Source organism: Leucoraja erinacea, chromosome 1 (genome assembly GCF_028641065.1).
Source record: "Leucoraja erinacea ecotype New England chromosome 1, Leri_hhj_1, whole genome shotgun sequence".
Taxonomy (NCBI): domain Eukaryota; kingdom Metazoa; phylum Chordata; class Chondrichthyes; order Rajiformes; family Rajidae; genus Leucoraja; species Leucoraja erinaceus.
In genome coordinates, this window is record NC_073377.1 from 107,231,063 (window position 1) to 107,246,615 (window position 15,553).

The following is a 15,553-nucleotide window of genomic DNA, read 5'->3' on the forward strand; positions in this document are numbered from 1 at the left end:
GTTGGGTAGCAGTGGAGAGTAAATGGACAATAGAGAATGGATGTTAGATGGTGGAAAGAAAGCAAGATTGTCAACATGACAAAAGTGCTATTGGATGTATTTAAGAGTGGGTTGGAACAAGGATAGATCATGTGATGGAACAGAATTAGGCCATCTGGTCCATCCAATCTATTCTGCCATTCAGTCATGGCTGATCTATTTCTCCCTCTTAACGCCATTCTCCTACCTTCTCCCCATAACCTCTGACACCTGTACTAATCAAGAATCTATCTATCACTGCCTTATAAATATCCACTGACATAGCCTCCACAGCCTTCCATGGCAAAGAATTCCACTGATTCACCATCCATTGACTAAAGAAAATCCTCCTCATCTCCTTTCTAAAAGTACTTCCTTTAATTCTGAGTCTATGACCTCTAGTCCTAGACTCTCCAACAAGTGGAAACATCCTCGCCACATCCACTCTATCCAAGCCGTTCACTATTCTGTACGTTTCAATGCGGTCCCCCTCACTCTTCTAAACTCCAGTGAGTACAGGCCCAGTGCCATCTAACGCTCATCATATGTTAACCTACTCATTCCTGGGATCATTCTTCTAAGCTTCCTCTGGACCATTTCTAGAGCCAGCGCATCCTCCGATATGGTGCCCAGAATTGCTCACTATATCCCAAATGCGGCCTGACCAGTGCCTCATGGAGCCTCAGCATTACATCCCTGTTTTTGTATACAAGCCCTCTCGAAATAAATGCATGTGTCTTTTTACAATACTGCACACAAAAATGTGACAAAGAGGGTCAAATTTTAAATTCCTTCAAAAAAGTTGACAAGCACTTGATTGGGTTCATGACTAACATAGTATCAACAAAAAAATATAAGAAAAGATAGCATATTGATGGCAAGCTTCCGAAAATGGCATCAGAATACACAAATACATTTTGTGTAATGGTTGTCGTTACAAACCTTCTGACGAATCATCGACCATCGATATAGCTCAAATCCATAAGGTAAAGTACCATTTAGACCATTGACACCGCAACGCGCGTTACACATCATACACACAAACGTACGTTGCGGTGGACACTCAAAGGTTTGGTGTCCCAGAAAACGAACGTTACATTATTAGCGAAAACCAAACATTTTCACCAATGTGATCTAAAAGGTACATTACCTTATGGATTTGAGCTGATGATTCGTAGGAAGGTTTGATTTGGGATGATTTTTTAAAGTACGTAAAATGTCTCCGTAACGGTCGTTGTGGAGCTTCCGGAAGTTGATACGAAGGAATGAAGTTAGCGACTTGGTCCGTACGAAAGGTAAACAAGAGACAGTGTGTTGCCAAATTGCAGATTGGCTCAATTTCTTAGTTTTGATGACCAATTTAAAAAAAATTTTTTAATAGATTTTAAAAAGTCGGAAAATATATCGTAAACTGTTGTTGTATATTTGGCACCACAATGTTTTTGATATATTAAATTGGAAAATAAGAAAAAATAATTAACTCGCCCAAAAATTGCTACTACCATAGGATACCTCGTTGGGTTTTTGAAAAGCATTAGAGGTTTGGAGCCTCCGTGGTTTAACTTACGGAGGTACTGACCCCGATAACGGTCGTTGTGACAATGGACACCAAGCACAACGACTGTTACGGGATCTTTTCTGGGCGGAATACCAGACATGTTACTGTATTTTTCTCCTGGTATTGATGAAGATATTTCCCTAGATCATTATCAAACTGTATATGTATGAGGGAGCCATATGAAGTTTATTTATGAATTAAATATTCATGACTAAATGGCAGAGGTTTTAATGTCACATTTTTGATCCAAAATGGAGGTAAAACGATGAAATTTGTCTGTTATTGAAATTTGTCCGTTTCGCATGATGGGTAGATTTTTGTTAAGAACAGAGTAATGACGTAAAAACCTGAATAATAATCTTGTTCCTCAAAATCTCTCCAGTATTGTAAAAACATATATTTGCTTTCTTTACTACTGATTTGACTTGCTGATTAACTTTTTGGGAATCCTGCACCAGCACTTCCACGTCCCTTTGCTCCTCTGATTTCTGGATTCTCTCCCCATTTAGAAAATAGTCTACGCTATTATTCCTACTACAACAATGTATGACTCCACACTTTGCTACACTATATTCCATCTGCCACGCCGCTGCCCACTCTCCAAACCTATCCAAGTCCTTCTGCAGAGTCCCTGCTTCCTCTCCAGTACCTGCCCCTCCACTTATTTTCATATCTTCCGCAAACTTGGTCACAAAGCCTTCAATCCCCTCATCCAAATCATTAATATACCACGTGAAGAGCAGCGGCCCCAGCCCCTCCGGAACTCCACTAGTCACTGGCAGGCAACTAGAAAAAGCCCTCCTTATTGGCCTTCTGCCATCTGTCCAAACTGATATCCATGCTAGTATCTGCCCTTTGATACTGTGGGCTCTCATCTTCCTTAGCAGCCTCCTGTGTAACACCTTATCATAGGCCTTCTGAAAATCTAGGTAAACAACTTCTCCTTTGTCTGACTTGCTATTTACTACTTCAAAGAATTCTAGCAAATTTAGCAGGCAAGACCTCCTATCATAAAGCCATGCTGACGTCGGCCTATTTTATCATGACCTAAATATTACGTAACCTCATCCTTTATAATGGACTCTAAAATCTTACCAGCATCTATTGAGAGTGAAAGACTGATTCGATGCTCCAGGTAACTCATGATTCGCATATGAACAGGAACAATTTAAAATTGATTAATGTGAGGGTTGGATGTAAATCATTATTATAGTTTAAATGGTCAACCAATCTATTATAGTACCAAAAATAAAAAAAAACCACTGCAGATTCCTGAAATCTAAAAGTAGAACAGAAATGTCTAAAATGCTCAGCAGGTCAGGCAGTAGTTGAGATTGTGGAGTCATACAGCAAAGAACTGGCCCAGTGGCCACACAATCTGTACTGACCATTGGGCAGCCTTTACACCTAAATAAAACCAAGAAATGCTGGAAACATTGTCCAGGTCAAGTTACATCAATGGGAAGTAAAACTGAATTAACATTTCACGTTCAAGACCCTTCTTTCAGACCATAGTCAAATTTCCTTTTTACACCAGTTCTACACCAATCCCATTTTATTCCCCCCACATTCTCATCAATCCATCAAAGATTTCTAAGGTGAGGAGGTAAAGATTTTATAGGAACCTGTGGGGTAACTTTTTTTTACACAAAGGGTGGTCGGTGTATGGAACGAGCTCCCGAGGAGGTAGATGAGGCAGGTACTATCACAACATTTAAGAAACATTTAGACTGGTAAAGTGGGATATTGGCTAAATGCGGACAGGTGGGACTAGTGTAGATGGGACATGTTTGTCGGTATGGGCAAGTTGGGCCGAAGAGCCTGTTTCCATTCTGTGTTACTCTATGACTCAGAAATAATTAATCTTCAAAGTCATACGTTTAGGTTAAGATCACAATTCAGATATTGCTTTATTACTACCAATAAACAGTAAACAAGCTTAACATCATTGGAGGATCAAAGGAATTCAGGATAAAGTCCAGGGTCTACTTACCCCAATTTCTGCCATTTCAATAGTTGCATGATATAACAACAATGGACTTGATTGATGAATCAACAACTGTTTTTAATTTGAAGCGGAATCTTGCATGTCCAAAGACTATTGTGAATGTCAACTGCTTGAAAAGACTTACCAGAGCACGCAGGGTCTTTACTTGCGGTCAGTTGTTAAACAATTTGGGAAAGGGGACCTTGAGCTGGCATTTGCCACCAGTATTTTCATGAGAGACCACTTCAGGTATGGGTCTGAACAATGCCCAGGAGCCTTTAGCAAAATGGTAGATAGCACATTATGAGCTTGACATCTGGATGCACATTTGTTTCCTAACTGGATGTTTCGGCAATATTTATAACACTGAAGTGAGTAAAGCACCCAAAATATTTGAGTCCAGAATATCTTTTGCATTTTCAACCAATCTGAATGTTCTAATTCTTACTTGTTGTTCCATTAATCTTTTCTTCATAATAAGTGATTATTATGGTTGCGTTGCTTTCCATTGAACTTTTCAATGCCCTCTTTTACAGTTTGAAGAGATTAGAGGCTTAGTTTCTCAAGACAAAAATGGGACTCCAACTGAAAGGCCAGAGCACAATTTGCAGGAAATACAGGTGCTAGATCAGGTACGTCGTTACAAAACTCGACTACATATCAATGCTGTTGAAAAAACAAAATGGGAATGGAAAGCCACTTTGTAGCTAACAAATCAAATGAAGTAATTTTATGTGTTGACTTGTTTCCAAACATTTTGTCATAAAAAAAAAAAAAAATGTGTACACTTTGGCATAAAAAAATGTTGGTTCATGTGTGTGGTTTAATACCATGTTTATTTCACAGCCGTGCCTCTGGGTGATGAAGGATCAGTCTCAGAGAGGCCTTCTTGAGGGAAATCTCCAGCAGAGGCAGTGTGCACACATTCCCTTCAGCATTCTCTTATTGCTGGCCTAATGGAATGCAACCCAAACCTCCCTCTGCATCCTGGCATGGTTCACTACTTCACTGCAAGAAATTTAAACTAGTAACCAAATCTTTCATTGACTACAAAAGAGCCAACTTGCCCAAGGAACAGCTGTTCAGTTGTACATCCACTGTTTTGTTGAATCTTCACTTAGGCTTTACCACTCTGGGGATGGCTTCACAGTTACTTATTAATTAATTACATCATTCAATAGGAGTTAAAGAAACACTAGACCATCAAGGATTCTGCGGGAATCATTGTAGCATATTGTGGCTGATTACATTGTATGATAAACCATATTCAGCGGCTTCACCAATTACCTCCCTTGTATCATAAGGTCAGAAGTGAGGATATTCACTGCCAATTACACAATGCTCCATTCTAGTTGCAGCTTCTTTGTGAATGAGATCTCAATACAATTCAGGCACATGCTGATATGTGACAAATAACATTCCTGTCACAAAATGACCATCTCCAATCCGGGAGAGTACTCACCCACTCTTGACATTGAAGGTCATTACCTTCAATGTCAAGAGTGGTTTTGAAGGTATTGGTTCAATACCTTCAACAGGTTCAATACATTCAACAGCCATCAGGCTATTGAACTCAACTCAAACAAAACTCTGAACATTAATAGCCCATTATCTGTTTATTTGCACTTTATCTGTTTTATTTATTCATGTGTGTATATATTTATACAATAGTATATGGACACACTGATCTGTTCTGTATTCATGCCTTCTATATTCTGTTGTGCTGAAGCAAAGCAGAATTTCATTGTCCTATCTGGGACACATGACAATAAACTCTCTTGAATCTTGAATCTTACTATCACAAGGTGCTTTACCATCAATAGCCTGGGGATCGTCATTGATCAGAAATTCAAGGGGACAATCGCATAGTTTGACTACAAAAGCAAGTTTTACTTGCAAGTTGAGCATTTTGCAGCAAGTGACTCGTGTAGCCGGCACAGTGGCACAGCGGTAGAGTTGCTCTCTTATGGCGCCAGAGACCCGGGTTCGATCCTGACTAAGGATGCTTGTTTATACGGAGTATTACGTTCTTCACCGTGACCTGCGTGTGTTTTCCCCGGGATCTCCGGTTTCCTCCCACACTCCAGGGACGTACAGCTTTGTAAGTTAATTGGCTTGGTTAATTGTAAACTGTTCTGAGTTTGTGTAGGATAGCGCTAGTGTGCAGGGATCGTTGGCCAGCCTGGACTTGGTGGGACGAAGGGCCTGTTTCTGCGCTGTATTTCTAAACTAAATTCCAAACACCTCAAAGTTATAAGGCAGAGATTATGAGTATGATGGAATGATTGTCCCACACCAAGATGAGCGTAGCCCAATAAACTTCAATAAAGTTGGGCACTCCAAGGCACGCAGCTCACCTGATTTGTACCCCATCAATCACCCCAAACATTCTTTCCTCCCACCACCATGACTGCACTATGTATACCTTCTTTAAAATTAACAGGTTATACACCTCGTCTTTTTCAAAAGCACATTCTCAAGACCTAGAACAGTGCCAGTAGGAGCTGTAGCTACATGGAAACCCCACTATGTATATGTTTCCTCCCTAGTCACCTAGAACCCTGACTTGGAAATATATCGCCAGTTCATAAATTTTTGCTGGTTTGTATCATGCAAACCCCTACCCAACAGAACTGGTGCAGTACTTTCATCAGCAGGGCTGCAGCAATGCTGGAAGCTTGATCACTATCACTTTGACAAAGTCAATTAAGGGTGCACTTGGCCAGAGATGGAAAACGGAATAAAAGTTAAACATTTAGAGGCAGAGATATCTGGTGTGCAAGAGCAAATGTATTATCAAAACAAAATTAACTACATATTTTATGTATGAAAGTTTAATCAGGCCTCGTCTTTAATCTATTGAATCATAGAAATTCTACATTGTAGATAGATGTCATCATGCCCTCATGGCTGTACCAGTTTAAGTGAATGACCTAGAATGCCATAGGATTTGTTACACTTTTTCAATTAGGCAAATGGGTTCCTGTTTCACATCTTATGTGGCATTGATCCAAGGCAAGAAGAGGTACAAATTTCTCCTGGATTCCTTGGACTAAAAGCATTCTCTACGTGAATAATGAAAGTTGCTTCTGAAATATGATTTCATTGAAGTATGTGGACCTGAATTTCAGAAGCAAAGTGCAGTGTGTATATTAATTGAAGAGCAAGTAAGAAGCTGCTGAGATGGAAATCTTCAGAACGTGGTTGCTGTGGTGGTTTAGAGAGTTTTGGGAAGTCGATCAAGGGGACAGCCTAGGAAACATTGACAATTGGTGATGAGTTGGGAATTTGCTGATTTTAGGGGAGAATCTGATCATGATGAAGCAAGCTTATTGGGGTTTGCGTATGGATGTGTGGTTGCTGTGAGGAGACATAGAGAATGTATAGCGGTCGCTGCTCAGATTTCTGAGATGGCAGCTCTATTTTATAATAAAAATCTGATTTGACTATACATGAGAATTTGGAAGAATGAGAAGGTATCTTACGGAAACATTCGTAATTATGAGCTATGCTGATCAGATGTAGGGAGAATGTTTTTCCTGGCTGGCGAGTCTGGAACTAGGAGTCTCAGTATTAGAAATTAGAAGAGGATTATAAAGACTGAAATAAAGTGAAATGTCTTCACTCAGAAGGTGGCAAACTGCATATTTTCTACCACCGAAAGCAGTGGAGACCAAGTTACTGTTTAATTAAGAAGAAGGTAGATAGATTTCTAAGCATAAATGGCATTAAGGGATTTGCGAATAAAGTGGAATATGATAATTTGATAAAGATTCAGCTATAATTACATGGAGCAGGTCTGAAGGGCATAATTCAATGCCCCAACAATATTTTATGTTTCCATGTTTCTTCTGGCCCCGAGACTGTTTGTTGATAGATGTCACAAGATGTCTGTGGTTCAAATGATTGCCCATCAGATCAAGGAATGAATTTCTAAATTGGATTACAAATTATTTCCCTGTAGAACGGGTTGACTATTGCTGAAATGAATATTAGGTTCATTTCCTCTCTTGTTATAAACAATGTTATGTATTGAAGTTATGTGTGAAATTCTGCATCAGTAATCATTTACTAAATGCATCTTGTCTTGCTTTCATTTCTCTTTGACATTTTTTTTTACGTAATCCATCTCTAGAGAATTAACATCCTACAAGAGAGAATTATTTACTTCGAAGAAAATCTAAAATCACTGCAGGCTAGATGTGAAAAATTAAACGATGGGGTGGAAATCAAGCCAACTAGTAATCAGGTAAGGAAATTATCCATCATCTTTGCACCCTTCATTTTATCACCAGTAGTCATGGAATAAATGTTAAGCACAGAAAACCCTGCATTAATAGACTTTGATGCAAAGATATGAGCTCATGTTTCAGCATTACATTATATGCATTGTAATCATTACATGCAGTTCTGAGAAAAATGGTAATCCCTCATTCATTAAAAAGTGTTCTTTTTTTATTTGACACATTTTTTAAAATGTTTTGAAAAAGAGATTTCACAATGACAAAAATAAATTATTGCCAAATATGTTTGTATAATTGGATGATAAACGTGGCTATGATGGCAGTGGATTCTCTGTGGATTGTCACCTTGTCGTGGTGGAAAAGCTTGTGTGGACCTGAGATCCTGAAAGCGATGCCGTCTGGAGCTATGCTCCTTGTAGGGCCACCCATGGTGGTGAGGTAGAGGGGGGAGGTCTCTGACAAAGAGCAATCCATGCAAGACCTCAACAGTGGAACAGGCAGAGACGATGGCTGACTTTAGTGGAGCATCACAACGTCTGGGAAGGCGGATGAAGGCTGCAGCAGAAAAGGGTCTCCGGTCGTCTTGGACTTCATGCCACTGGATTCTCACCCAGATCTGTCCAGGACTGTGGGGTGGCTGTCTGTGCACCAGTCTCCCCACGTTATACAAAGTCACGCACAGGTGTCCTCCATAGAGGGAATAGCACCCTGGAGACACCCATGGTATGCCATGACTGAAGGAAGATGGCAGTATTTTGTGCATCAGCTACCACAGTACATTGTCGTTTAGTCTGCATCCTGCATACATAAGGAATTAACCTTCAACTCTGAGATACATTTTCAGAGGTAAAAGTTATTGTTACTTAATATTTAATCAAATGAAATATATTCAGCACCATCCAAGCTTCTGCAAGTCTGTGCCATCATTATTCACCACCTTCAGAACAACCTTCTTGTAACCTAAAAGAATAAAATATTTGTTTGTGAATATTACCTCACAAATTAAAAGGTCATTACTTTTTGATAAAGCAGACTAATGCGATGGCATGGCCCTTTACATACATAGTACGCACTTGTAACTGCATTTCAAATAGCAGGGAAAATTATTGGCACGTATTTTACTGTAATCGACCCTGATAATCCCCATTGTCAGGAACGTCACCACTCCAGATCCGGTTTTGTCATCTGAGACCATCCTGGAGCAAACATCAAAGCTTGAACAATGTAATCGGGTGATGTTGATGAGCCAGATTTATAAACCCATCCATAAACTCATTTCATCCCATCCCCCTCCCCATTCAAGGAACTGACACGGCTACATCAGTACCTGGATGAGGGACAACCATGATGCCTGCCTCCATCCTTCCATAACATACACTGATAACTACTGGACTGACAACTACCTGATCTGTTCTATTAACCTGCTTCCAAAACATCAACAAAAGAGCTGCTACAAAGTTGATCAATATTGAAGCCCTTAGAGACCCCAGCTCGTCTCAGGCAGCATCTCCAAGACAAGCCGTCAACCTCCAACCTGCAGGAATATCAAAGTATTCACAGCTTATCAGCTGGTGTCCACCGTACTAGTACCCAGGGGGAGACACTAGGTTCTTTCTCCACCAAGAATAATCAAGATTGGTTTGATGAGAACGACAAGGAGAATAAGAAGTTAATTATACTAATATAGAGAAGCAGTAAAGCAAGCATTTGAAGGCAGTGGTTCAGCACAAAACCTTAGATCGTAAGAACAGATAATGGATGGGGAGAGGCAGGAGCCTCAACTCACTGATGGCAATGACATACGCAGGTTCTTCAGCGCCAATATCAAGACCCCCCTCCCCACTGACTAGCCAGGAATGGGGGTGAATTCATTAAAGGAAGAGCAGTTTGCTTAAACAAAGTTTCAAAGATCTCCTCAAACGTGACTCTGCACTCGACTAAGCACACTTGACACTATCTCACTGTAACCTTTCCAGGCCAGCTTTGCTGCCACTCCTGACCAACAAAAGGTTAAGAACGCCATATCCCATATAATAACAAGGTCCCAGTAGTACATGATATTCCACCTAAAGTCTAAAACTTTGCAGAGAAGTTTGTCACATATTCACAGCCTCATCCTCCACATCTAACTGTCTTCAAGAAAGGAGGAAAGATCATAGCTACAGGAGTCTCTGATATCTAAAAAAGGGTGATTTAATCACCTGGGTCCACTTCAGCCACCAGCGCCTAGTAGCTGAAGAGCTCTTACTCCAAATCACAGTGTGGATTTTGTCCATTTTCAGTCCGTGTGTATTTTGAAGATTCATAAAACTTCACTGCAGAAAAATGCCAAGAGAAATAATGTTAATCTTTTTAATTCGATTAAATCTTTGATGACATCGGACAGGAGTCATATTTGGCTGGAGAAACAAGAAACTGTTATTGCTGGAATCTGGAGCAAAACACAATGTTGAAGGAACTCAGCGGATCAACAGCATCTGTGTAGGGAATGGACAGACTAGTTCTACTAGCACCATGAAGGCGTAAACCATGGTGTAGATTGGTTATTGCATGTGAACCAGAGTAGTGTAGCATCACTAACTCCACCTTACTGTACTTTATATTAACACCCATTTCCTACTTTGCGTAGTTATACTAGCAGTAGCGATGAACTAACAACCTACTGTACTGCTCTACTATACCTTATGATTAAAGATGATTTAAACTCCAGACCTGTGTCTGTTAAGTCATTTACACATGTGATTAATGCATCTCCAGCCAAGACCAGCTTCAAACTTGGGGTGGCATAGCGGTAAAGATGCACCGTAGCTTGCAATTTGTACCCTTCTCTAATTGTTCTCAGGATTTTGTCTCCTTTAACATTTTGTTTCCTAATTAGAGTAAACGGAGGTGGATATTGATTGTAAAGTACAGAATGAAAACACATTTGTTTTCGGTTTAATGAACATGTATAAAATACCCTGTCAAACCGCACTCGTGCACCTCATGATTCATACTGAAGTGGAGATTGCCAATGTACATATGCCAAATGTACCTTGCCTCAATGTTTTGTTTGACAACAGATTGAGCCCAACTGATATTGACATTTCTGTACTTTCCACAGGACCTGTCGAGGCTTTATAGATTTATGCACAAGCTGAATGGATCTACTGTCTCCAGCTTGCTCACAATGAAGGATGAAATCCATGAGTTTCGCAACCTCACATCTGATCTCACTTACAAGTTCAGAACAATGGAAATAAGTCTGCATTCTCTAACAGAGCTGACAAACTCACAGGTTTAGTATCAGATTTCTTTATTCAAAGTTATATGGAATTTCACTCCCACAGTTATGCTTGGTCCTTCTTGATCATTTGCTTCAGTTCTTATAAACACCTGTGGGTGAAAAAAAGCTCGCGACCTGAAATGTTCTCTGCCCATTTCACCTCCGCAGATGCTGTCTGACTCGCTGAATTCTTCCAGCAATTTGTTATTTGACGTAGAAACTTCGCCGTCATTTGTGATTGATTTGTTTTCTTGTTTCTTTGCTTATTTTGAGAATAATCACAATGACTGAGGTAGAATTTGTGCCCAATGTAGGAAGTCATTCTGAATCTCCAGAAGGTATGAGGATTTATCTGGTGAGATGAGATGATTAAAACAATTCTAAAGCCTTTCAGCCTCACTCCCACCTGCCCACATCTATAAAGGGATCAGTGACAATGACAGAATTGGTTATTCTACCCACATCCAGATCTGAGGTGATCATTTCAATGTTACACCAAGGTCAAAAGGGCCCTGGGATGGCAGGACTGTCGTATGAGGAAAGATTGAAAAGACTAGGCTTGTATTCACTGGAGTTTAGAAGGATGAGGGGGGGGGGGGGGGGGTTCTTATATAAACATATAAAATTATAAAAAGGACTGGACAAGCTAGATGCAGGAAAAATGTTCCCAATGTTGGGCGAGTCCAGAACCAGGGGGCACAGCCTTAGAATAAAGGGGAGGTCATTTAAGACTGAGGTGAGAAAAAAACGTTTTCAACCAGAGAGTTGTGAATTTATGGAATTCCCTGTCACAGAGGGCAGTGGAGGCCAAATCACTGGATGGATTTAAGCGGGAGTTAGATAGAGCTCTAGGGGCTAGTGGAGTCAAGGGATATGGGGAGAAGGCAGGCACGGGTTATTGATACGGGACGATCAGCAAAGATCACAATGAATGGCGGTGCTGGCTCGAATGGCCTTCTCCTGCACCTATTTTCTATGTTTCTACGAGCCAGCAAATTCAGTGGTTTTAACCTGGCTAGCCAAATTTCCCAAACTTCAATAAATTTAGCAGGTAAAGAAAGACAAGTCAGCTCCGTGGAAAACTTCAGTGCATTCACAAAAATGAATTGGTGGCAGGAGTAGACTACATGACCCTTCATGTCTGCTGCACCATTTAATAAAGTTGTTTAATCTATTGCAACACTGCCTGTGGGCAGACAACATCCTCAATTCTGCCCTCGTCAATCCTCTTGGTTACCTCTTTAATAAACATAATCAAACTTGTGGGATAATTTCCAAGAGCAAAAGCATGGCTGTCCCTGATCAGTCTTTGCTTTTCCAAATGCAATTAAATCCTATTCCTCTGAATCCCTTCCAGTAACATACCCACCACTGATGTAAGGCTCTGCTTGCCTTTACTACCCTTCTTAATAAAGGCAAAATATTAGCGAACCTCCAGTTGTCAAATACCCTATCTGCCCATGGCTTATAATGGTACAAAAACCTCTGCCAGGACCCCAACGATATCTTGTCTTCCTTCCCACAATGTACTGGTCGGCGAGAATGTATTCACTTTTATGTGTCTCGAGGGCGGCACAGTGGTGGAGCAGTAGAACTGCTGCCTTACAGCACCAGAAACCCGAGTTTGATCCCGACTATTGGTGCTGTCTGTACGGTGTTTGTACGTTCTCCCTGTGACCTAGTGTGTTTTCTCCGGGTGCTCCGGTTTCCTCACACGCTTCAAAGATGTACAACTTGTAGGTCAGTTGGCTTTGGTTAAATTGTAAATTGTTCCCTGTGTAGGACTAGTTGGTGTATGGAGTGATCGCTGGTCGGCACTGACTAGTTGGGCTGAAGGGCGTGTTTCCGTGCTGTATCTCTAAAGTCTAAAGTAAAATCCAAAGACCTCCTATACCTCTTCCTTCATAATGTTGATATGTTCAGGGTATCAATGATCTCTTATCTGAATGCGATTGTTAATTTGATCATATTCTGCCCTTATATTCCTCCTACCAAAGTGCAGACTCTTTCGCTTTCCTCACAGCTAACTTGCTCTGTCAGTTACTCACTCAGTCAATCAATCCATGTTGCAGAATCCAAATATCCTCATCACAGTGGGCCCTCCCACGGATTGTTGGGTCAGAGCCAACCTTGGACACCACAAACTCTTTCCCCTGCCTTTTAATGAATTGAGAATCAAGAACTGACCCTTGGGCATTCCACCAGTTATGTCCTTCTAGCTGAAAAATAGGTATTTATTCCATCTTTGTCTTCTGAGCAATAACCAATCTTCTGTCCATGACATTGCATCTCCTCATGTGCTCTTATCGTGCCCAACACCCTTTCATGTTGCACCTTGTCAAATGCTTTCTCAAATCCAGATACACTTTGCGCTCTATCAACTCTGCTTTAAGTTCCTTAAAAACTCAAGAAAATCTGCCCAACAGCTTTTACCTTTCATAAAACCATATTGACTTAGTTCGATTACATTAAGCTTTTCTTGTACATGATTGTAGACTCCAGGATCATGCCAGTGACGGATATTAAACTAATAGGTCAACAGTTACTTGCTTGTCATTGTTGAACAATGGTGTCACATTTGGAGGCACAAGGGACTGCAAATGTGGGGAAATTACAGATGTAACATTGGAGTTTTACATTCCATTGATCCCTGCCTTAAACTTTGAGTTTTGAAAGACCTGAACCAATTGCTCCACTAAATAGGCAGACTTCTTAAAGCTATTTGCTCATTCTTTTACGACCGCTAAAATTCTACCTTACATAGTTTTTTTTTATTCTCAAACTAAGATGCTTCCTAATTTTCTTTATTAACTTTCAGGTACATTGAAGGATACTTTCCTGCTTTTGCTATTTTCTGCCTCTGTGTCATAATCAAAGATGAATAATTAGGGTGAAATTGATTCCAATTGCTTTCTGACATTTTTAGTAACTGTGTCTGATATCAAACTGTCCATGTACTTACTCATTGGCTACTTTACTTGCATGGCCGGGCGGGAATGGGGCACAAACCTGCTGATTCAGCATGTTAAGTAGGCACAGGTACAAGTGTGGAAATAGCTGTTGGTGCTTGGATACATTCCTTGACTGTGGCCGCTGAGAAGATGTGATGTAGGAAATCAGGAAGGAAAAAGAACTAGAACTGTCATAACAACAGGATTGTTTCATCTGCTGCATTTATGGTGTTGAATGGAAGATGGAAACTGGCCTTGACACATGTAAGGAAAGACATTGCACGGGGCATTGGACCTTAAAGTGACCACTTTCCCTGTCTGTTAAGTACATAGCCCAACATCTAGTCCATGTCAGAGCCAAATTATTAGGACCATTTTCATTGTGCAGTAAAAATAATTAAACTGATTGCATTAATCCTTAATATTGAGGAAGAGAAAATTTGTTACCTGCATTGTATGCATAATGTATTGTAACTTTACTTTATTTCCAGTAATGGAACGAATAATATATTTTTAATCATTAATTGTTAATATACTTGGATGTCTGACTGACCGGTTATTATCTTGACCTAGCTCTATTTATGAGTTACAATATGTTTTTTCTCTGTTATATTCTTTATACTGTGGATATTTTCCACGGAAGCCTTTATCCCATCATTGATTTAGGCATGTTGCAGGAAACCTCCAAATTGTCACATGATGGCATTTTCAACATATACTGATAAACATATGGAAAACAACATTATTAACACCCGTTGTGCAGTGTCTCCGCCATATTCAGTAAATTCTAAAGTTTAGAGGTTTTTTTTGTTTTAGACCACTGAGTTGGATCAATTTGAAGAATCGCTGGAAAGATTGATCAACATTTCAGTAAAATTGAAATCTCACCAAGGTCAGCTGGAACGGGTTAGTATTGTGTTCTAGCTTTCTTTCTTTCTGACACAGATGTAAAGTGTTCACTCAGCAAAGCTTTTAAAGTTGAAATGGAGATTAAAATATTGCATATTTTTCTTTAACTCTTGTTCAGATGAATACAATCAATGTAGGTTAACTTTAAGTGGAAAGAATGTCCTTTAAAATGTGATTTTAGAAATTAATTTGGTTAAAACAAGGATTTGATGAGCCTGTGTAGGAAGAAACTGCAGACGGTTGTTTAAACCGAAGATAGACACAAAAAGCTGGAGTAACTCAGCGGGACAGGCAGCATCTCTGGAGAGAACGAATGGGTGACGTTTCGGGTCTGAAGGGTTTCGACCCGAAACATCACCCATTCCTTCTCTCCAGAGGTGCTGCCTGTCCCATTGAGTTACTCCAGCTTTTTGTGTCTATCTTCGATTTGATGAAATGTTTATATGCCTAGTTTTCAAAGGAGGAAAGAATGGTGTGCATTCAAAACCTCCCCATCAAAGGTTACGGGGAGAAGGCAGGAGAATGGGGTTGAGGGGTAAAAATGGATCAGCCATGATTGAAGGATGGAGCTGATTCGATGGGCTGAATAACCTAATTCTGCTCCCATGCTTTAGAATCTTA

General features: G+C 40.2%; 1 protein-coding gene across 1 annotated transcript in view; it reads left to right on the forward strand.

The window, feature by feature from the left end:
* Positions 1-15,553, forward strand: part of LOC129700333 (EF-hand calcium-binding domain-containing protein 14-like) — a 46,595-nt gene that overhangs the window by 19,684 nt on the left and 11,358 nt on the right. Inside the window, exons 4-7 of the mRNA XM_055640733.1 lie at positions 4,100-4,195; positions 7,699-7,812; positions 10,911-11,084; positions 14,840-14,929. Coding sequence (XP_055496708.1) covers positions 4,100-4,195; positions 7,699-7,812; positions 10,911-11,084; positions 14,840-14,929 — 474 coding nt within the window. The remainder of the gene's footprint in view (positions 1-4,099; positions 4,196-7,698; positions 7,813-10,910; positions 11,085-14,839; positions 14,930-15,553) is intronic.